The sequence below is a fragment of the Ischnura elegans genome, chromosome 8 (assembly GCF_921293095.1).
Source record: "Ischnura elegans chromosome 8, ioIscEleg1.1, whole genome shotgun sequence".
NCBI lineage: Eukaryota > Metazoa > Arthropoda > Insecta > Odonata > Coenagrionidae > Ischnura > Ischnura elegans.
This window is the reverse complement of record NC_060253.1, coordinates 11855536-11880304: the sequence shown is the minus strand read 5'-3', so window position 1 is coordinate 11880304 and position 24769 is coordinate 11855536. Positions and strand designations below refer to the sequence as shown.

Here is a 24769-nt window from a genome sequence, read left to right as displayed (position 1 = left end):
TATTGTTATTATTTCATTGTTTTAGTATTAACTTTCAATGTACATAAATATATATATAGGCATACACAGCTCTGTAAATATCACACTTGATAAGTCGCAAAGGGAAAAAGGATGGGAAAATTTTAAGTACGAACTCAGTACTCACACCATTGATACACTCATGCTATACAAAAATACTTTCACTGAAAATTCCAGGAATATGACGAGCAAATGTCCGATTCAAAAATGAATAACATTAGTGCACTTCCTTGCCCTCTCAAAAAAATACTTACAAATTATCAAGTCCACTGGTATCAAAAGCTTATTTTTTTAAGAATAGGAAATATTATAAATGCATTTTGGACGACAAGGAAATTCCACAATAGTGGGCGACAAGCACATACTTAGTTTGAGGGTCCCTCAAATGACTTGAATTGGCTTGGTGCCATCACTAGTGCCAACGCACTTCTTTTCACTGGGCGAGGACGACTGATTCAGAGGAAGAAGTGGTGGTGGAAGTCCTTCCGTGGGTTCGGGTGTGCCTCACAAGGTGGGAACGGTCAGCAAAGCGCTTATCACACATCGGGCAGGAGTGGGGCCTCTCGCCAGTGTGCAAAAGCAGGTGACGAGCCAACGACCACGACCTGGAGTGAAGAGGAAAAATCAGACTGTTGAGGGGTGCTTTCAATGGGTGCCCTGGCAACTAAGGCTTGATATAACTGATAATAATCAATTGTTTGAGAGCTGACTTTGTGGAATTTGCCCAAGGTCAACCAATTCTAAAATTCCGCACAATAGCGTAGTTTCCTTCATCAAAGAAAACTAAAGGCATCGATTGCGAATCATCAACCACCATTAGTGTATTCACAATATACAAAATATATGGTTTAAGAAATCCCAGTTTATACGAATGGCAATGGTCAATTTTATTCTCATTTGAAAAAGGCCAGATTGGCGCCCATGCGATGCCACTCCATGTGACGTCACAGGGACCTAGTTTCTACACGAGAGGATAAGAGTTTTACATTGCCTGAGATTACCAATGCATGCATGAGGCACAGAGCTCTGGTCGCAAACTGGCTAAGGTCGGAAAGTTTCCTTCGTTTCATAAGGTATTAATAATCCTTATTTAAGCCATGCGCTACCAGCTAGCAGGGTATCCTGCTAGCCTGCGTCGTATCAGCGCTCAAAGCCTCGCCCCGAGGTAACCTCACTTGCGGCAGCGGGAACCAGAACGACGTCACACAGTTTTTCCAGCGTTCATACATAGCTGTTGCATTTTCGCATGCTTGAAATTTTTCACTTTTCATTTAATCACGAAAAATAGATATTGTCATTTAAAAATCTAAAAGCATGAAATACATACTCCAGGAGTAATAAATTTTCGATTTAGGCAATAGAAAAATAATAGGAAACCATCCTATTGGTGGGAGACCACATCCACAATCCATGATTGTTGGAATACATAATAATGCCATTGAACATGAAATAATTTTGGCACACACATGTGGTCAATCGTTTTTCAACATCATTAACGATTCCAATGCTGTACCCCACTGCCTTCATAATAGATATTTCAAGGGACAGCACTTCTTTTTTGGGCACAGAAGTTAAGTAATTTTTGAACATTAAAGAACACTAATATACTATTAGGGGATTTATTAAGATCTCTTAGTTTATTAGCCAACTCAAACAAATTTTTCACACCATATATAGACTTGACTTAAGTGAACTGGCTAAGAAGGACGTTCAGCTTACAATTAGATATCAGAAGATGGCAAAGAACTATACATTGAGCAATGACAGAGCATATTGGCATACCTAAATTGTGAGGGAAAGCCATTAAGCGTTGGGGGTTGAAGTTTTAGCGCCAGTTTCACCAACGAGGATAATTGAATCAACTCGGATTATTCTCCAAAAACAGAGATATTACAACAATGGCGATTCACCAGATGCATTAACTCAGTTTTGGGCTGTTATCTCGGTTTATGCTTTACTGGCGATATTCCTCCGTTCAAAGCTTATTACCCGAGTTAATCTGAGGGCAGATGTAACGTGGCATGGCGGGCATGCAGCTTCATCAGCTCTTGGAAAAAACGAATAACAGCGATGAAGAATATCGACATTCTATTCGGAGACCATGTTCATTATGGATAAGTGAGCGTGCAGATTATTTTAATATACATGGAAAAGTACATTTATTTACTCATCCCAAAATGGCAAAGGAAACTGCAGAGGCAGTTCTTGCTCTCATTGAAGGAGATGAATTTTACTCACAAGGGTAGGTGGAGGTTTTCAATGCCATATTTTTAATAGCATTCGGGATGGCGAACACATCTCTATACTTGTAGTGGTTCTATTGAATGGGCCTTAGTTTGGCTGTAATTAATATATTTTCATGCGGTATATTTGACAAGCCTTAAGCCCTGGTTACACAAGTTGACAAAAAATTCCAGTTCCAGTTCCATTGTAAACTTTATAGAGTTATGTAGTGAGTTAATGAGCTGGACAAAAAAAATTAAATTTCTTAGATTTTTCTGTGGAAATTCAAAAACAAAACCATGTCTTTTCAATATACAGAAAACCTACTTTCACGGATCAGGTCATCCCAGCGGATTCGTGTCACCCTATTTCACACAAACTAGCTGGTTTTCATTCCCTAATCCATAGATTAATCAACATTCCTATGAATAATAATCACTTCCATGAAGAACTCCTGACCATTCAGTCAGTAGCAATTAACAATGGATTCAGTGTGAAACTCATTGACTCTTTGCTTGCAAAGAAAAGACGACAACAAGCAGTGAGCCTCAACACCTCTCTCTCCCCACAGCAGACAAGTGAACCCCGTAAATGGTGCAAAATTCCCTTCATCAAAGATCTCTCCTACAAGATTGCCAACCAAATCCCTAAGGAAAAATTCAGAGTTTCCTTTTACACCCCCACAACATTATCCCGACTCTTGTGTAAACACAAAGACCCATTCAAAAGTGAAAAACTGAGGGCCGATTTCACCAACGTCGATCAACGCTTGATCTCGGATCAACCGTAAAAATAATCTCAAATCACGCTGATTGAGTTTCACCAACGACAATCAGCGCTAATCGGGGATCAACATCCTTGATCAAGTTGATCGTGGATTTTCTTTGATCAAGCCATGATCAACCAAGATGGCCGACGTATTGTCATCATCTGACGAGGAGTTGGATATAATTATAGATTATTTCAACTTACGTGCACACCACAGGTCCTTGGAAGTAAATGCGTATGATATATACGAATAATAAGGAGTATAAAAATGAAATTTAGATTATCCAAACCTGCCGTTGATTTCGTCCTACAGCGTATTCATAACAGTACAAAGGAAACAGAAGGAATCATCCATATCACCCGTGGAACAGCTTTTAATAGCTCCGAGATTCTACGTAACGGAAAGCCTGCAGTTAAATTGAGTGGCTTGAACACACGGTATTTAAATTTAGCGGGTTTTCAACACGAGAGTAACGAATATCGAAACGCTACGTTGTTTATGAAGTCACCGGTATGTTGTTGGAAGATATTCTTACTGTTGTTCTTGTTTCGTTGATGGTTTTGTATTTACATCATACGTTTTATTATAACTACTATGTGTGCGGTAATAGTATGTGATATAAAGTATACTTGCATGGAATCAAATGGTAGTTCAATCGGTCAGTAGTTGCGAAGGTTTGTAACGTTAAATTTCAAGTTGTTTGTTTGAAGGATATTATCTTGAGGAAAGGAATGTACTATATTAGCTAGTATTAATATCAGTGCTGCTGTTAGAGTAAATAGCATGTAGATTTATACTGTGTGTATGACAATAGTCGCGTCAAGTTTCCACTTAAGTACATAAGTTAACCTCGATTTCAAGATAAGCATTTTGGTACCTCAGCTTGCATAAGGAGTTCACTTTTACATTTTAGTTTCATGTATGTAATTAAAAAGTAATTTCAAAATTATGTGTACCTTGATCGATGTTGGCCTTTCGGTGATGTTGGAGATGACACATGTTAATTAGAAATTTAATTAGTGAACTTAATATAACCTTTACTGGTTATTTTAACTGTGGCAAATATGAAAATAGTTCACGATTTTTAAAGGTAACCGAAGATAATGGTATTGCAGTATGTTTATACTATATTGTGGTACTACAAATTCTGGGTAGATTTTATTAATTAATGGTCAAGAGATAAGAAGTAATGAACGATGTAGTCTTATTCATTATACACGGTCAGGTGTTAGTCATATTCATCTAGGTGATGTACTTAGATAACACTGCTGCACAGGATTTGGAGCAAACTGGTAATAGTGTTTTTTTAGTTGTATCCTAAAGATGATTAATGTATAGTAGTGCACTTTAAAATATCTTACTTCATGAAGGTGATGTAGGTGAGGGGGTCACATAACCCACAATTTTATGTAAAAGTTAGATAAATGGCTAATCATAAACCAGTGAAGGAATCCTATTAATTTTCTTAACTACCTATTGAATACTCAGCATAGTAATAAATACATTAAGGTGTAAAATCATGGCATCGACAATTTAATTGCATACATTACATTTGCAGCTGTGATATTAATAAGATATTGGAATGCAAATTAGAGATTTTAAACCATAATCTTCAATGAAGTATATTATGTATCAACGACATTAAATTGTTTTTGAGTAATGTCTACTGCTGATGGATGTATATCACAATTTATTTTACATGAATTCTTGGGCATGATGAGTTTGTCGCTCCTAATATAAGGAAGTGATAAATAGATGTGAGGTAAGATCATGGGCGCAAATTCATGAATTGTGTTAATATAAAAGTGTTGTTCAACTATAGTATGTGATGGTTCAAAACAATTTAGATATGGGAAGTATAAAGTTTAACATGCTACATTGTTCACACATCAATTATAGCTTGATATATACTGCAGCTTTGTTAGTATAATAAAATATACTTGATTAGTTTATTTTGTTGTGTCATTATTGTTATCATTCTATCATAACCATCCTCTATATACATGTTCGGAAATTAAGTTAAGGATTATCTTTTAAAATCAAAGCATGAAAATGGAGCAATCTCTTTCTTTATTTGGTCTACAATCCTAACATGTTATCATTATAAAATACAAGTGAATAAAATAAAAATAAAAAATTGTTGTTGGAATTTGTAGATGCTAGGACCTTTGTAATGCTAGTATGAGTTGATTAGTGTTAGGCATGGAAATAATTATGTACACCTAAAAGTGTAGCTCATCTCATAGTTCATCACATAGCATATTAGCACACGTAGCTCATCACATAGCATATTAGACTGTTATTAAAATGAATAATACAGATTATTGCAATTATGTATTGCGATAGACTTCTCACTAAACAATAATAAGATACCAAATGTAACTGGTAGGTCAGTTGCTAGTTCCCTAGGGAGCAATTGACCTGATTTAGGCGATTGAAATTCTTACCAACCTTTTATATACATATTTATAAATTCTTCTTGGCAATATAATATCCTTCAGATCTATTTTTCATCATAATTCAATGGTGGTGGGAATAATTCAATGATAGCAGTGGTTACCAATTGACTCTTGATATTTATGTTGAAAATAAATTTTGAAATTTCTAAATGCATTGCTCCCGTATATCTTAAAATGCAGTCTTGATTGTGTCTCATTAAAATATTTTACAGGGCATTGTAAATAACCTAACTAACTATGGTCTGAATGAGATTAATTGACTTTTTTATTTTCACATTGAGGTTTATTTTATGTAGCTGACAGTCATTTAACCTGCCTCAAGTTGCAATATACATTTATGTAATTAGGTAAGAGGAAGCTATGAAGCTCCTGAGATGTAAAAGTTTTTGCAGATACATAGTAATTGGTGAACTACTTAGAGTGAGTCAATCAAGCAGTCTAATTTAAAGGTCCCATTTTGTAAAGCAATGCTGTAAGTACCAAGAATTCATACAATTTCCTAGTGGAAGAAAGGAATTTGTGAGAATGGAAGAAGAATTTTTTCGGATTGCTGGATTCCCAGGCATCATTGGGGTAATAGACTGCATGCATATCCCAACAACTTCATCTGGAGGAAAAAATGTGGAATTATTTGGAAATAAGAAGTCCTAATTTTCTATCAATGCCCAGGCAGTTTGCTCCCCTACACTATAATTGACTAATTTGGTGGCTTGGGTCTGTTCACAATAGCACTATTTTCAAAATTTTTAATTTGAGGGCTAAAGTGTAAAGTGCAGAGATACCAGATAATTATTTATAAGGTGATGGCGGTTATCCCTTCAGGCCATACCTCCTTGTTACACCCTGTAAACAGAGGAGAGAGGAAGTACAACCTTGCTCATGAGCAAAGCCTAAACCCATTTGAATGTTGTTTTGGGCAAGGACGTACCCAGTATCAAAACTATGGGGGTAGGAGGGGGCAAGCCATGGTTGTTCAAATTATAGGTAAGATTTAAGCATGGAAAAGGTGAATGAAATTAACATTTTAAGGAAACTGTAACAACTCTTTATTAATTTTTAAAATTATTAGCTTGAAAAATATTATTTTCCAAAAAGACATTTTTGATTTTTGCTTCTAAGGGGGCACAGCTGCCCCCTCGCTGGGTATGCCCATAGTTTTGGGGTACTGAAACAGAGGTTTTCTTCCCTCTCCATTGGACTAAGAATGAAAAAAATACATATTTCCTCATCATTGTGACTACTGGGGTTTTACACAAAATTTTATTATATTCAAAGAGAAGATACTCATTCAAGGTTCTCATTCAAGATGCCAATGTGAATCTTCATCAACTCAAGGGAGAGGTATCCACAGGAGCAGCTGTTCGACTAGCCTTAATTAATGGTATACTTTTATGAGTTTAAAAAAAATAAATTCTTCCTTCATGATAGCCATAGCATGGTTCCTCATGGTAAATGGTTTTCTCTCATTTTTACATTTTACCTGAGCATAAAAAATTAAATAGTAAATGTCATCTATTTTAAACAGTCAATAGCATTTTAAACCTGCAGGTAAATTACAGAAATAATTTTTTACCTCAATAGGGTAGTTTCCTTCATCAAAGAAAACAAAAGGCATTGATGGCGATTCGTTACCCACCATTAGTGTATTCATAATACACAAATTATTTGGTTTTTGAAATACCGGTTTAGACGAATGGCAAGGGTCAAATTTTATCCTCATTTGAAAAAGGCCAGATTGGCGCCCATGCGATTCCACTCCACGTGACGTCACAGGGACCTAGTTTCTACACGAGAGGATAGGAGTTATGCCACTGCTGCCACGGATAGTATAACTTGGAATTTAGATTTGATGACATTAATAGGATAAAAAAACCTAGGATTTGAGAAATATTATTTATTTATTTTCCTTCACTTTGGCTAGGGCAGCCTATTTTATCTCAATTTATATTTTTCTATTTTCCAGAGCTAGTACATACACTATTTTTCAGTTAATTATATTACGCTCATGCTTTCCATGCTTTCTTCTTCTCATTGCATGTATTAGCATCTGTTCTTTTGTTCCATATAATATTTGAATGAGCTTCTACGAGATGAGATTCCTCCAACTCAGAGAAATTATTCGCTTTCGCTGTTTTTTAAACTCGAAAGTCGCGGTTTTCACGTAGGTAAAAACAAATGCCGTTGTAATGCGCTGTAGACAGCCAATAGGAAAGCTACTTACAAATCTATGAGAATTATAATGCTACGCGATTGCCGATCAAGTGATTTTGATTGTTGATCAAGGATCAGACGTTGGTGAAACGGACGCGAGACTTGATCTCGGATCAGGGAATTGATGCCGATCAACTGATCGCCGATCAAAGAGAGGTTGGTGAAATCGGCCCTGAGTGTTGTATATGAGATTAAGTGTTGCGAGTGCCATGCGCAATATATAGGTCAGACAGGAAGAGATTTCAACACGAGACTCAATGAACATAGGAAGTGCATCGCCCACAGTAACCCAACTTCGATGGTGGCCAAACACATCATTGAGAGCGGCCACAATCCAAACTCACAACCAAAGTTCTCCATGAAAATACCAAAGGGAGGAAATTAGATGCCTTGGAACAATTAGAGATCCACTAACATAAACATTCCCAGGTTTCCCTTCTCAATGACCACCTCTACCTTTCAAAATCGCCCTTGCTTTCCATTGAGTTCCAATAGTGCGTTTCGCAGAAGTGTTACAATCCCTCCTCCCCCCCTCCTGTCGCCCACTCGAAGTGAATTGAGATCCCACAAGAACCATACAGTGAATCCTAACCGCCGACCCCCTGCTACCCCACCTACACACCCTCAGAAGAACGTGTCCTCGAGGACCCTACTAATCCGCACGGCAGCCTACGGGCAGAGAAGACGTCTTCCCCCCCCCTTCCACACCATTCACCGATGGCCCTCGGAAATAACACCCGAAGATAAGAAGACCGCCACGTGTATTCAAATACTTTCATTTCTATGTTCAAAGTTTGTTAACCCTGGAGAAAACATTTCAATTTCCAACCTTTTTACCTCCTCTGGTTTTTCCACTCTCCCCCCCCCCCCCCCCCCCCCCACGCCTTGCACTTCTACCCATTCCAACCAGCTCCTTGAGGACCTTCCATCCCATTTCTCCTCTCTCAGTTGTACCTTGAAAATGATGTAGTAACATCGAAACTCTAGTCGAAGGAAATTTTATTTTTGTGGAAAATTGCAAGTCAGTGTTTCATTATTATATAAGTTGATCGCAGATTATGATCTACGTAACACACCGACATGTCTTGCTTAATGCAGTAAGTGTATTAAGTGGATCTTCAATAGAAAAATGTATGAAAACCATATAAATCGTGTATATTGTGTATCCCATACATATTAAGTGCCCCGTCATCTAGTACCTCTATTTACTCGCCAGAGAATTGTTTGTGTTCCAAAGGACAAAAATAAGAGGAATAAGTGGTTGATGATCAACAGAATGGAGTTAAATACATTATCTATATTGTCAATGGGATATTCTCCATGTAAGTACACTCTTAAATCAGGGTTACCATACAGTTTTATCGAGTTGCCAGTTTTTCTCGGATGACCACCAAATTTAGAATGTATCACTTATTTCCATTTGTTAACAACCCTATAAATTTACCTATTATTCTGCCCATTGTAGGATCAAATTATAAGGAAAGTGGCTGTTCACGATAATAAATACTGATTACATTTTAACCACGGGGAAAAATAAGGAATGTAATGGGCGGCCGGCCTCTTGTTGCAAGGAGCCCCTAACAAGGAACATTCACTATGTCTTTCACCGATATCGTTCAAATTTTGTAGAATAGTAATGTTCCATAATAAACGCACTTTTTCAAAATTTCTCGTGTCCATAAGCCTTGTGACATAATAAAAGCAGTTGAGTTTTTGACCTGAAAGTGAGTGTGTCGTGATTTCTCTCCATCCTTCTCCTGTGAATCAGCTCACGCTTCTGCAGCATAGGAGAAATATGAGGCTTTTGGCAACGTAAATTCAATATTTATTACTGCGATGCCCATAACGTTTGCTGCATGTCACCGCAAAACCTAAAATGTAAACTCATTTTTGCAGTCGGTCTTGGTTCAAAAATAGGAGCTCGAGTATGTAGAGTGTAAATAGTGCTTGAAACTTATTTCTTTGTCTATCAAATGCTTTCTTTTATTACCTTTTAACGATCACCTTTACTCTCTGTCATCTTCCTGAATTAATACCTATGTAACAGCAACGTTATCTTCGAAATCGCAATTTTACCTAAGTGAATCGTAAATAATTATATGATAAAATAACCAATAACTGTCTTTATTTAAATCTGAGAGTCTCGTTAAATTAAAAATTTTCATTTTTAAATAACGATGCATCAAAGGTGCTTACAAGTTTTTTACCGCAATATTCTCGCATTCCTTGCTCTAGCCAAATGCGGTTCCCCTATTTGTTTTTTATTCATTTTTTATTACCCCTGTGTGGTATTCGGTAAGGCAAATTAATAAATCCTTCCATAAAAACGTCATATTTGAGCTTTTATAACTCTCATTGTCAATATTAACACTGTTTCTGTTCATTTACTCTCTCTGTACTTAATTGTACACTTACTGGCTAATTAAAGCTGTTTCCATGTCATACGGTTGCTTACCGTCATTTATTTTTCCCACGTCAGAGTTATGAAAAACGTACGAGCCAAATCATTTATTCTGATTATCTCGGTTTTTGAAAACTAAGATAAAATGCCATTGGTGAAACACGATCCTCACATTTCTGAGATAATAATTTTAACCAACTTTTTGAAAACTGAGATAATATAGAATATTATCCGTGTTGGTGAAACTGGGCCTTATTCTGACTAGACCCCAGATACATATTTCCCTGTCAGAGGATATGCGGGAGAACTATATGGTGAAATCTGCTAAAAAAATGTCATGACAGTCAATTAATAAGTTGACATGGGCTAAAATCTCAAAGATATTTCCCACAATGGCTTTTGTCACAAATAACAAATTGTGGATAGGATGTCTAGAAATACACTCTGCCAGCATGTGCTTCCCACCCAGATATTATTTTGCAAGAGTTGCTTCAGAGCTAAGTCATGAAAAAGAAAGTTAAATAAAATGAAGAAACTCAGGTTTTTGCGCTCATCTGAGTTACTGTCTAAACCAAGAGTGGAGCGAAAAGGAGACAGTGACACTTACTTTCCAACCTAAAGTCGTAAATATCCCAAACCATCTTACCTAACTCGAATGGGGATGGCAATTTTGAACAAAGGCATTAAATTCTCTCGTTCTAAGGAACTCACTCTTAATAACCTATTGGTAGAGGTCCGTGAATTTCGCGAGACGCGATATCGCGAAATCGGTAAATAAAAACGAAATTTCGCGTTGTTTGCGATTTTAGGTGGATTAGCGAAAAAATCACATCTAAGGAGTCATAATCCATTGTTTAACGCTGCTGACGTTCATTTGCTCTATCTCATTATGATTCCAAGGTCGATTAGCTCGTTTAGTCTCGCGCATAAAGCATCCGCGTAATATCGCGCACTGCAGTGATTTCACCACCAGAATTTTCGGTTAAATTTATCACAGCCTCTCTCTTTGATTCCCATGTATCAATCCTGAAATATCTACATAATGCCCCACGAGCCGCCTAAAAGGCGTGTGGCAGGGGGTGTTAGGACACCAGCCGTTTACAACTATAAAAAAAAGAAGTGCTCTAACGAGGTTGGGACTAGCGTTTATTAAAGTCCTTTATGGTTCGGGGGAAAAACGAATTCCCATATCTATCCGTTCGGCAAAACACCTCTCTTAATTTAACGCTTCTATCGGACCTGGAAATATAGTGTGGCTCTAATAATATGTTTTCTGTGTCTGTCTTAAAGATATCCATTCTCAATTGTTCAAGCAATCTAAGCCTAGCGTGCAGCCTCCGAGTCTCCAATGGCTCCCAGCCTAATTCGCTTAACATCTGGGTAACGCTGTCTGTACGCCCGTAGCAGTTTTTGACGAAACGCGCAGCCTTCCTTTGTATTTTATTCAGTTCCCGGATTAAGTCTTTCTGCACCGGATCCCATACGCTTGCTGCATATTCAAGGTGCGGTCGGACGAGAGCGAAATAGCACCTTTATTTTACTTTCTCATCCGAAAATCTTCCCACAATACGCTTGACGAATCCTAATTTCTTCAGGGCTATGCCGCAAATATTCTTTATATGTGTTCCCCACGTGAGGTTCGAGGTTATCGTAACTCCCAGGTACTTCACTTCGTCTGTTGCTCGCTTCTTCCGTCTTTCTAGGTAACAAGGCTACGAACGATGGAATCAAGGGGCGAACACATCAGCACTTGCAATTTTGAACTATTGTTGCTTTCAAAGCAAAGCTAGGCGAGCTATGTAATTAATGCAGTTTGATTTTCCAGTCTGTCAAGTCTCGTTTGAGTGTGCTCATCCTACCCTTGTTTCTTTGAAAATAGTACCTTTTGGAGAGCGTTGAACATTGGTCTATACTCTGTTCATTTTATCTCTGCGGGTGAGCTGGTTTGGCTAAAGCACGTGGAGATGAGGGGAGGGAAAGTTTCTCGACATCTTGTCTTTGCCAATCAGCAAACAGTAGGCGTGGCCTCAGTGAGTCGCTCTCAGACCTCTGCCGAGTGAACATCGTGAATCTGCTCATGGAGCAGTGTTGCCAAACCTCGCACGTTCTTCTTGTATGTTACTAAGTTTGCCCTCCACCAACGGTGCCTCATTCAGTGCGGTAGCTGACAATGTCATGGGCTTCTGAGAAAGGATTATCCCCAATACCTTCCAAGTGAGTAGAAATATTGTCTCGTTGCCGGGGCCAAAATGCCTGTGGCCACCTATGACTCTCACGTTTTCAGTAACAAAGGAGGGTGGCTATGTACATTTGGCAACGCTATGTTCGCTCCTCCTCTATCTCTCTCGGTATTACCCCTCCCCTACCAGCGAAGCTATCGGAGAGTGTCCGGGCTCTCACGAAAGCTCACCCGCAAACATAGGGTGAATAGAATATAGTGTTTCGGTAGCTAGAAGTGTTTGAGTAAATCAACAAGACCTCAAAAAACATGAATACCTTTGGGCCCAGGAGGTGACTCATCCAGCAGTAGGCATCCAGAATCAGGGAGCATTGAAGAGGGTAGCCCAAAAAGGTCAATTGGTGAGACTGGGGATGGATGAGACACATTTGGAGGATAGGCAGGTGGAGCATATCAAGACCCTGCACAGCACGAATCTTAATTCTAATCCCTCGTCCATCTTTACAAAACGCTAAAATTTTAACCAATACATACATAGATAAACTGGGCATATTTTCAGGATGTAAATATTCAGAAATAATTACCATGTAGTTACACAAAGACCCAATTATGTAAATAAAGAACATTGCCACATATGTATATCAATAACTGAAGAATGTGAATGGTGTTAATTCATAAGAAAACAATCAAATCGACAGGATTAGTGGAAGAACCTCCTGCAAACTGAATAATCGGTACTTTTATGACAAAGAATACAAGATGTTCTTAAACTTACCTGGAAAATGTTTTGCCGCAAATGGAACAAGAATAAGGACGTTCACCAGTGTGGGTGCGACCATGCCTTTGTAGTGAGTATGAATCACCAAAGGACTTGGCGCAGATTTGGCACGTATACTTTCTCTTCTTCACATTCGCCGTTTTGGACATTTTCTGGCAAGCATTGCCTGTTTCGGTGGCCTTTTCACTGTCCGCCTCGTGCTGTGACTGGTTGTGGCAGGAGGATATGTGAGAGACGAGAGAGGCGTGGTGGTTGAAGGCTTGAGGGCACAGGCCACAGGAAAATGGCCTCTGATTTGCATGCATGCGCATGTGGCGACTCTGTGACGTTGAGTCATCAAAGGCACGACCACAAATTGGACATTTGAATGGCTGACCACTGGAAAAGGCAAAAAAAAGAGAGAGGGATGAATGAATACATACGCCATTAAGCCTGCATTTCATTATACGTACAGGAAACAGGGGAGTTCTGAAAGTATTCTCTCACAGCTACTCAGCAACCAGAATAGATAATAGCATGCTCAAATGAATACCTCAAAAAGTTTAATAAAAACCTCATAACACTCAATTATGTACTCCAATGGGGATTGAATTGAATAGGGGTGCTTGTCACAAGTAACTATTTATTTCAACCTTCACCCACAAAAGCTCATGAAATTGGCTCATAGGAAGGCAATGGAGGTAAATGCGTAAGGAGTACAGATACAAACTATAGAATTTACTGACAATCAAGCCACAGAGCCAGAGACAGATAAAGAGCCATAGTAATACATGCATGGTAGGAGAATTAATATAGATGAAAACTCAACTCAGGAAATCAAGGGTTGAATGTGAATGGGAGGCACCTTTGAAAAAACAAAAGCACACTATAGAGTGCCAATACATAGATATCCAAAAGAGGAAATTTGCTTAAGTCTTTGTGTGGGGCATGGCCCTCTGTGGATGAGAAAGTTGCATCTTAGGGGGAAAAAAGGAGGGAGGGGTATTGAAATATTTGCAATGTGGTCAGGTAAAGGACGATGAGAGAGAGAGAGAGAGGTGGATGGACAAGGGGAGGAATGGTCAAGTTTTGGAAAGGATGGACGAGAATAAAATCAACCATGAATACGACAAGAAAGAGGGAAGGTAAACTGGATGGGGCAACTGATGGGGCCTTGGAAAGACAGTGGAAGGAAAAAGCAAGAAAAGATAAAGACAGCTTGATATGTTGACGGATTTGAGGGAGAGCATACATTAATGCAGTAGAATTTCATTATACATAATTAGTTCCGAGGATCCCTGGAAAATCGCACATTTTAGCACAAACACATTATAATATACAATATTTACTAGTATAGGCCATGCAACTTTTTACAGGAAATCATCATCACTGGTCAACAATCCTAGGATTGGTTTGACGCAGCTCTCCACTCAGTTCTCCTATCAGCTAATCTTTTCACTCCTACGTATTTCTTCTCTTTCACATCTCTCTTTACTTGTTCCATATATTTTGTTCGAGGTCTTCCTTTTCCATTCTTGCCTTCCACCTGTCCTTCGACGATTGTCTTCATCAGGCCATCATGTCTCAAGATGTGGCCTATAAGGTTGTTCCGTCTTCTTATTAAGGTTTTCATGAGGCTTCTCTTCTCTCCTACCCTTCTTAGGACTTCCTCGTTACTAACTCGGTCGATCCATTTGATTTTCGTCATTCTTCTGTAGCACCACATTTCAAAGGCCTCTATCCTTGCTTTCTCCACTGCGGTCATTGTTCATGCCTCACTTCCGTATAGGAGCATACTCCAGATGTAGGTTCTTATAAATTGTTTCTTAACATCCATATTCAAGTTTCCCGCTGTAAGCAGGTCTCTCTTTTGGTGGAATGCTCTCTTCGCCTGGGCTATTCTGCTGATAATTTCTTTCTTGCTTCTCCCGTCATTGGATATCTTGCTTCCCAAATAACAGAATTCATCCACCTCTATCAGTTTTTGCCTCCCTAATTTAATTTTGGTCTTGACTTCTTCTCTTCTGCTGCATACTAAGATCTTGGTTTTCTTAGTGCTTATTTTCAGTTGATATCTACTCATTACCCTACCCATATTAACCAGAATATTTTTCAAATCCTTCTCTGTTTCTGCTATAACGGCTATGTCATCGGCAAATCTTAGCATGCTAATTTTTTCTCCATGGATATTCACTCCCAATTCCTTTTCTTTGATTTCATTAATGGCTTTTTCAATGTAAACGTTGAAAATTACGGGTGACAATGTACAGCCTTGTCGCACTCCTTTCTTAATTCTTGCTTCTTCACAGCTGGGCCCTGATTTTATCATGGCTACTTGGTTTTTGTATAAACTGTGGATGATTCTTCTGTCATTATAAAGAACCCCAATTTCCTTTAGGATTCCAAGCATTGTGCTCCAATCCACGTTGTCAAATGCTTTCTCTAAGTCCACAAACGCAACGAATGTTGGCTAGTTCTTTTCCAATATCTTTTCTATGAGCAGTCTTAGGGCCAATATTGCTTCCCTTGTGCCTTTGTTTTTTCTGAATCCAAATTGGTCCTCATCCAAGTACTCTCCTGCTTTCCGTTCTATTCTTCGATAGATGATCCTTGTCAGTATCTTTGATGCATGTGTAGTAAGGGTTATGGTCCTAAAATCTTCGCACTTCTCCGCTCTTTTCTTCTTAGGAATAGGGATTATAATGTTCCTCTCGAAATCCTTTGGTATCTCACCTGTCGTATACATTTCACTAATGATTTTGTATAGCTGGTTCAACGTCTTCTCTCCTGAATTTTTGATGTCAGGTTTTTGATTTTCAGGAAATGTCAGTGGAAAAAAGGGGGGTGTGCGGCTTACACAAATCCTCCAAATTCAATTTAATAACTTCAGTAATTTTAATAACTTTCCACAGTAAGTGTTTTACCTCGGTATGGTTTCAATATTAGTTATGCGCACCAAATACAAAAAAGAATGAGTCCATATTCGATGCATTTGTGACGTTATGATCTCCATATGCATTTGTCAGTAGCAAGAATTCGGATAACTGTACTCTTTGTGAACATTGTTGTGGAAACCTTCACAGGAATTACATATGTGACATTATTTAATTTCAATAATCATGGTATCATAACTTAAATTTATCGATTCACCAATTAATAATGATTTCCTGTATTAGACTGCATAACTATTTGGGGACCTCATAACAGTAGCGTAACTGTGGGGGGAATGAGGAGATAGATCCCCCCCATAGTTGCCTGGGGTGGTCGTCCCCCCAAGATTACCCATTCCCCCCCAAAGTGTATTCCTAGCTATGCCAATCACCACACTCAAAAAGTACTAAGAGGTTTTTTTCTCACGAGCATGCCCTACAATGGGGGTGCATGGGGTACAGGAGGGCACGGGGTAATTGCGCTAATTGTGCGAAAAATCCACAGAGGAAAAATCATCCGCCTTGACCGGGACTCGAACCCGGATCCCTCGATTTCAGGCCGAGTGCTTTAGCTAGTTAAGCTACTGAGGCGTCATTCTCCCCTGTGGAAATTTGTCAACTATACCGGACAAGGTGGTATGGGTGCGGGTGACTCCGTAAAAAGTTATCACCGTGGCTAATCCTGGTACACTTAAATAAGTCTAGAGCGAACACCTCTTTGTGTTCAAAGTTCGGGCTTTGCTCTCCGGCTGTGGCGCCATGCGCACAACATGGACTGTTAGTCGCATAATGTGCTCAGCAGTCCATACCACCTTGTCCGGTATAGTCCACAAACTTCCACAGGGGAGAATGACGCCTTGGCAGCTTAACTGGCTAAAGCACTCGGCCGGAAATAGAGGGATCAGGGTTCGAATCCCAGTCAAGGTGAATGATTTTTCCTCAGTGGATTTTTTGCACAATTTGTGCATTGCGGGTAACTCCGTAAAAAGTTATCACCGTGGCTAGTCCCGGTATACTTAAATAATTGCACTAAGTATGCATACTGGTAATAGCCACGGAGATAACTTAACGGAGACACCTGCTATGCACAAATTGTGTAAAAATCCCACAGAGAAAAAAAAATCATTCGCCTAGACTGGGATTCGAATGTGCATTCCCAGACTTCCTGTAGAGTGCTTCAGCCAGTAAAGCTACCAAGGCGTCATTGCCCTCTGAGGAAATTTGTGTGCTGAGGGGACTTATGCTTATCTGGCTAAAGCACTTACATTCATGCAGAGAGGAGATGTTGTTCAAACAAATATTTTGGGGTACATATTAACTTAGTGGTGGATGTAGGTACATATACTGGTAGAGACATTTAGATCAAAATACTTGGGTTGAAACACCTGAGGTGGAACGACCCTCATGGAAATCACTTGATTAAGTACAACTACGAAGAGCACATTTAGCAATTTCAGTGAAAAGAGGCGCTCAATTAACGTACTCATCCAAGGCATGTTTTGAAGCACGGTGACGAGCCAATTGAGACGACCTGGCAAATTGGAGTGGACAGAGATCACAGGCAAAAGACTGTTCACCACCATTGGCATGACCGAATGGGTGAAGAATTGCTGGGTGACAGAGTGACTTCCAACAGTCCCGGAAGAGGAATGGAGGTGTGTCTTCCAGGCCATTTGGTTCCTCTCTGTCTTCAACTGAAGTTCGATTCCCACTGTGGTCGTCCTCCCCACTCTCATCCGCTGAGTTCTCACCCTTAATGCTCATTAGCTGCATCAAAGGAGAGAAATTGAGAATAAATTAAAAGAGAGAAAAAATTCTATCCAAGGGAAATAACTCATTAAAGAGAGACAAGCACATAATAATACATAGCTCATTCCACACAAAAAACATTAATATGCTGCTCAGGGTTTTGTCTCCTCAGTAGACATATGTAACTAGGATGCTTAATGAGGGGTGCTTGACAATACTGTCAGTAGTGCACAAATTATATACAGAGGGGGGGGGGGGGGGGAAGTATCCTGGTAGTGTTTCCACTTTGGCCTACGAGAAAATAGTTTTCCTTTCTGATGGCTTGCTATTCTAAGTCCAAATTCTAACAACGGGAAATATCACACGGATGAAATCCTTTCAGTCTTGATTTGGTGGAAGTTCGATACATCCATGTTAAAAACTTCAAATGGTAATTCTCACACTTAATAATTCAAAACTCGACTATCGACCATCCTTACAACATATTATACACATGTTTTTAACCATGTTTGTTAGTTGTTTTTAACCACAGTCAGTAGTTGAGTTTTGTATTGAAGTGTGGAAATTACAATTTGTGTTTTGTGATGAATCAAACAGATCCCATCATCTTCCTCTTTACAAATTGCAAGATGAAATACCCACTGCTTACCACCCCCAAGTGTAACTTGCACAATTTAATTAACTAGAGGCACAATAATAAGTTTTTTTATCCAACAATCACACTACATAATATAGGATATGTCAGATTCCAATACTAAAATTATTAAGAATACTAGAAATTCCTTTGGTTACAAGTTTAAAAATTCTTCAACACCTAAAGAACATTGCTTTTAAATTAAGTGTAAAAGAAGACAAATATGTGAAAGTCACTTGTTTTAATTTTCCATGATTGAGCTTTATATAAGATGGAACACATTCTGGAGCTCACAGCCTCAATTTATGTCTGTTGAGAAACAGGTCATGTTTTGTCTAGTTCAATGGTAATGAGAATGTGCTGTGGTTATAAATTTACACAATTTAATAATACACACACAGATATAAATGCAAGGGAGAGTTTTTTGAGAGAAATACAATTGTGTTATTTGTAAATTAGTTTTTAACTCTATGATTATTAACATTAATGTTAATTATGAATCGCTTTCACCAAGTTACGCCTCAAACAATCAATTCTATGATTATTCATTATATATCATGGAACACACATTCTGGGGTCTTTTACATAACAGACTCAAGTAATGTCTATTGATAAATAGAAAATTCATAACTCAGGAAGATAGCTTAAACATGTATCTCAGAGAAGTTTTTTTTAAGTTTAAAAACATTTTGTTCATGAGGAGAAATACAGTAAAATTCGTTATTACGAAGTTCACTAGACCGAAAAACCGAAGGTTCATTATAACGAAGTTCGTATGAATGTTTCTTTTAGAAATTGTCAAAAAAAACAGTGCATAATGTATGCTATTAAATTACACACAAATATTTCTGCTATATTTTGTCTTGCGTTTTTTCAAAATAACAATGAATAATTTTTTAATTAATAATTGAAAAATACAAATTGTTGAGCAACAAGATTCCCTGAACCAACTGACTATCACGAAATAAGGATTTTGCAGCGCATGTAGCAAGTATATCAAGAAATAATCAACACTAAGTACATATACCTTTTTCTCTATTGTGGGAAATATATTGAGAGTTATCCAAGAGGACTATTAACTGTAGAGGTTGAGGGTAGCAGTGTCCCTCAGCAGGTATTCAGTTTGTGGCACAGGCCTAAGGATGTGAGGAAAGTCATACTTTTGCATAATGACGTCTGCACACAGAAGAAACTATGAGTTGCGTCCCTTGAGTCCTTTGTTTGAGCGGAATCACTTGCATATATTACCCCAAGTTTCTCATTCTCCCCAACACTTCTTCCATTGTGTGTGCTTCCATAAGCATTGCCAACTGAATGTAAATAATTTGACATGAACTGCATTAGATCCAAGCAGTGGTTTGTCAGAGGTGCACTTTTACTGTGGCCCACTCTATGTACCTCTGCTTGGTTGAACCTAAACTTCTTCTTGTCCTAGAATGGGCACAAAAAAAACTTACAAATCACCAAATGCAACAGAGATTGAAGAGGGAATCGGTCGATAAAATTGTCTTCACAATAGAGAGGAGAGGTGCTGGAACTCAATGCCCGAGGTTCCAAGACAGGTTACGTCCATCTTCTACTCTGAGGTAGTAGTATTTTTGTCAAAACCAATATGATCTTGTATCCAACACCAATGGAAACGGCATAAGGTAGAGGGCTTCCATGAAACCGAGGAGGAGAGCTTAGGTGATTATATACAGCTGCATTAGCAATTCTAATGTAAGCCGGGATGAACATTCATTTGTAGCCACACATGAATAAATCTCCAATAGTTTAGCTTCGCTGACAATTTTTCAATTTTACCAAGGGCTAATACAAATTTTCAAATGACTGAAAATTTTTAGAACAAACAGAGGGACCTATGTTTTTAATACGCATGAACTAGTACTTACTTCAAAATTGGTCACAGAAACATCACACTTCAGGTCTTCTACTGATTGAGGAGAAGCTACACCTGGTGAATCAAGGTAAGAAATATTTTCTATTGCCTCCTCTTGAGCACAACTACCTCTTGTTTCGTCTCTTTTTCCTTTCTCCTTTTCTCTGTTAGAATATATTTCTCTCACAGCAACCAACTCCTTGCTCTCATCCGCCTCGGAGTCTTCAATGATATCCTGTGGATAATGACAAATGTAAATGCAAAACTAACGATCACAAGTATATGGGTCTAAGAATACATCGAAGTTGCCTTATTTCATTCCTAAAACACATTTTAATGCCGCTATCGATAGAAAAATGGTTCAATTCTTATAACCAAAGGTGACAAAGATACTACATTATGTGTTTCCGATTTCATAGCACTAAATACTTTTTTCCCTCCAACTTGAAAAGCCATTTCCCTAGTAGCACAAAAAGGATTATATCTGTATATTTTTAAGATTTCGAAATACATCGGTATACATATTTGCAAATCTGTATATCATTCATATTTTATACATGTCTGATGATCCATGGTTACACCATAAGGATATTAATTGTATATTTTAAAGATTCTGGTATACATCATATACAGATACACATATCTGTATTATATATATATTTATCATATATTTTAAAATCTCTGCTTCTCTTTCAAACATCGCTTCATAGCAACCGAAACTTTGTTTACATTCGTAGTTACGGCATTGTGTGCCTTGTATGTGCCGTAAAATAGTGTTTTTCAAGCAAATTTACATTGAAGTCGTTATGGAAGAAATAATACGTGTTTTGAAGATAAGATTGGTGAAAAGGGATCGAAAGAATACTGTTTCATGCCATTGTGTATCCATCAAAATGAATTCAACGCCGGATTAAGCTTTTGTAAACAAACCAATTACACCAGATTCGCGGAAAAAGTGGCTCTGATAGCGGCACGAAGAGATTTAAAGAAGATGCCTTTGTCAGCATTAACCCTTCTCACTGCTGTGCTGGCCATTTCAATGTAAGTAAATGGAACATTATTTTCACGGCCTGTGTATCTACCCTATCTGGACAATCAATGAACCCCTACTTTCAATCCAATAATTATTTAAGATTATTCATCTCTGCATAGGTACAATTTAGATTGATCTTTGCTTTTGCTGGCATAGTGGAAGTACAATCCTTTCAGACAGATTTAGTTGAAAATATTATTTTTCTCGCGAATTCACATTGTTAATAGTTCTTTGTGGCAAGTATAGTCTCTCTCTATTATCTCGTAGGTATATGGAGGGTTTTACTTGAAAATGAATAACTATTGAGAATATGTCGAATAATTTTACTAATTGATAACCATTTTAAAACAAAGCCATCGATTTAATTCTCTGCGATCGTAATCATCTAGGTATTGATTTGTGTTTTTAGTATATTTTTCACTAATGCCTTACAGTTGGAAGAGGACGCAGAATACTACATGTACTGGAAAATGATGGGATGCCATTTGAGGATAAGGAAAAAGAATAATGCCAACATCGGAACATATCAGTTTCTCCTGGTTGCCCTGTAATTGTGATGAGAAAAATTCTTCAACTCCTCCAGAACCATGATGAACCCAAGGAGGTGCGAATAGACCATGCTATCCCCGGAGAGGATAATGTGAAGGCTGATGATGATAATTCGAATCAATTGATGCATGAGGACTACATTCTTCCTAGCACAAGTGAGGCTCCCACTTCTACAGAAAAGTACTGACTCGAATGAAGTACATACATATATATATATATATAGAAGCAATATGTGCTAATTACTTAAGTAACAAGTGGCTGTGCTAGAACAATTGCAACTTCTCCAGTCAAAGTTGAAAATTAGTCTCTTGCTTTGCCCACCCTTGCCAAAAATTTTGAAAGTGACGTTCGTGATTGTACCTCCAATAAAAACTTGAATTTGTCATTTGAAAGTGTCTGTAGTGATTCCTCAGACCATTCAAAGGATGAGGAAAGAAAATAAAGGAAATCTGTGTCAAACGCATAATATTTTCCATAGAAATCCTCAATTCTACTTAGGGATTCCAGTTTATATTATTATTTCCTTATTATCTGACCGTATTGATGCATCTACTAGTGATCTCATGAGATGCTTAAAAAAAATAAAATGATTCCGGAAAGGTTCTAGCCCATGAATTTGGCAGTCATTATTCCTCTATTAGCCACATTTTAAAGTCTGTTTTGCCTCTCATACAAAAGTATTATGAGGGACCTGCTTCAGAGATTGGACACTACTAGAGAAATGCACTACCAGTCAGCACAGCGGCGGATACATATGGGGGCGCAGAGGGCACGCCCCCCCCCCCTTTGCGGGGCTGCCCGCATTGCCAAACATTGCAAAACCATAATTGTAACTCTTTTATATCATTAGAAGCATTGTCTTGTAAATGCGTATAATTTTGCACCCCCCCTTGAGTTTTTGCTGTATCCGCTACTGAGTCAGCAAACTTGTATTGGATATTTAACCATAGGTCTCGCTGATGCAGTGTACCAATCCTTGAAGAATCGAAATACATACAAATGCGTTATTACACCATTCAAATGTACCTATGTACCACTTACTATGTATTTGATGTGAAACCTAGATGTGAGGGTTATCATTACCTTTTCCTTACACAACTCAGATGGTAGACTATCCTTCTTCAAAGCACTATGGAGGGTGGCCCTACCATTTGCCTACACTCACTGTTTGATAAAGCTTCCAAAGCATTTTTAAACCTGATCCCTGAAATTTGGAACTGCTTTAACTTCAAGCTATGGACATTAGTAGTCATACATTTTACTATTTGCATATCAAATATCAAGATGACACTGGGTACACAGCACAACCAACATGTCACGATTTTCTAGCTCATTAGTAGAGGTTTGTGGAAGACTCAGCATGATATTATTTCATACAGAACTTCTCTAATGATACCAACAAATGGCTGAAGCTGTGAATATTCTCGGTAAGTAACTGAGCAAACAATTATGCTTTTGCAGAAAGAGATGTGTGCAAAATCGATGCATAGTGGTGAGTATTTTAAATTGATTGTAGGAATTGTTCCAGTAAAGTTTTCATGGAAGTTATTTTTTCCACAGAAATACTGTTCTCAGTTTCGTAATTTAGGATATAGTGTTGTATTTGTTTTAAAACTTGACCTTAAGTTATTGGAAAAGTTTTCTTAAGTTACTTAACCTTATGTCAAAAGTTCTTAACTCAGTTTTTCTTAAGTTTGGTAACTGTTTCAATTTACTTTCAATCAATTGTTAACAGTTTTTCTTTTAAGGTTTGTTCAGTTCGAGTTATGCCAGTATTATTTAGTGTTGTGTTAAACCCAGAAATAAATCTCAATTTATAATTATCCACAAAGAGAAACAGAGATTTTGTTACATGTGATAAATATGTATATAATATGGATATCTGTATCTGTATATGATGGATACCTGAATCTTTAAAATATACAAATAATATCCTTATGTTGTAACCATGGATCATCAGACATATATAAAATCTGTATAATATACAGATCACAACAATGTACACATATTTAATCTGTATAAAATCCATATTATTGCAGCAGATATAATACGTATTATATCTAGATATTATATGCATGGTAGAGGACATTTGCATGGATTTTATACAGATATAATATGTATACAGGGTATACAACGATACGTATTAAATCTAGATATAATCCTTTTTGTGCTACTAGGGTTACTGTCCCCCAAAGGTAAAATATTGTGAAACAGGTTTAATTAACGGATGATAGGTGATAATTCGTGGAATTCTCTGAAGCTGAGTGGATAGTACTTATTAATTTCTTCTAAAATATTTACCAAATTGTGAAACAGGGTTTTCACTGACTATGCATATGATAATCGGAAGAAAAAAATGTAGCAGTATAATAGGTAACTTTCGAAACGTACATCACCATTTGACTCCTCCCCAGGATTGCTGATCGAGGCTTTTAATGAATGATCAGAGTTCAAGCACATTATTTTGAACTCAAAAAACATATCGACTTTGAAGAGGCAGCGGTGACATATTTTACTGGGGAGCCGATCGGTCATGGATACCTGAGGAAAAACCGGTACGAGGATTTTAACTAAAACCACAAGATATATAATGATTCAGTATAAAACTACATATACACTATTATCAGCCAAACTTAAAGTAACAGAAATCTTTACCTTTATCGACACACAAGAGTTGATCCTGAAAGGCAAACAGTTTTCAGACTCCTCTGTCACTTCTGTGTCAAAAATTGATCGCATTAATCCATCGTGAGTCAAACATAACCGGCATATTTTGTTAAGTTCTAAAGAAACGCTGTTGCTTTCTTCCATTTTCATTCAGAACAAATACAATATCCAGATGCAATAGAGTTTTTATCTCCCTCGTGAAAATACGCCGACAGGAACTTGGTACAAACAATATTCCCACATGAAAACAAAACGCCACTCTTGCCGAAGCCCTCTATGAAGCTGTTTCACAACTAAAATTTTCAAAACAA

At 37.9% G+C, this 24769-nt stretch overlaps 1 protein-coding gene and 1 long non-coding RNA gene across 2 annotated transcripts; one reads left to right on the top strand and one right to left on the bottom strand.

Moving 5' to 3' along the window:
• Positions 1-11: 11 nt before the first annotated feature.
• On the bottom strand, positions 12-24730 carry LOC124163865 (zinc finger protein 771-like). Its single transcript, XM_046540971.1, has 6 exons — positions 24447-24730; positions 24183-24332; positions 20223-20444; positions 17431-17714; positions 13036-13416; positions 12-623 (listed from the first exon to the last, which is right to left on the bottom strand). Exons 1-6 carry the CDS (start codon positions 24606-24608, stop codon positions 452-454), a joined length of 1371 nt encoding a protein of 456 aa, XP_046396927.1. The 5' UTR covers positions 24609-24730; the 3' UTR covers positions 12-451.
• Positions 21177-22259, top strand: LOC124163866. Its single transcript, XR_006865856.1, has 2 exons — positions 21177-21250; positions 21677-22259. It is a non-coding gene; the product is annotated as an uncharacterized LOC124163866 (long non-coding RNA).
• Positions 24731-24769: the final 39 nt, after the last annotated feature.

Bases quoted from the DNA above. Each gene is read 5' to 3' on its own strand.
- LOC124163865 (XM_046540971.1), bottom strand. From the start codon at position 24,608: ATGAAAATGGAAGAAAGCAACAGCGTTTCTTTAGAACTTAACAAAATA. The intron at 20,445-24,182 runs GTACGTTTCGAA...CATTATCCACAG, and splicing joins GGGAGGAGTCAAATGGTGAT to GATATCATTGAAGACTCCGA. The intron at 13,417-17,430 runs GTACGTTAATTG...TGCCTTTTCCAG, and splicing joins TCAAAACATGCCTTGGATGA to TGGTCAGCCATTCAAATGTC.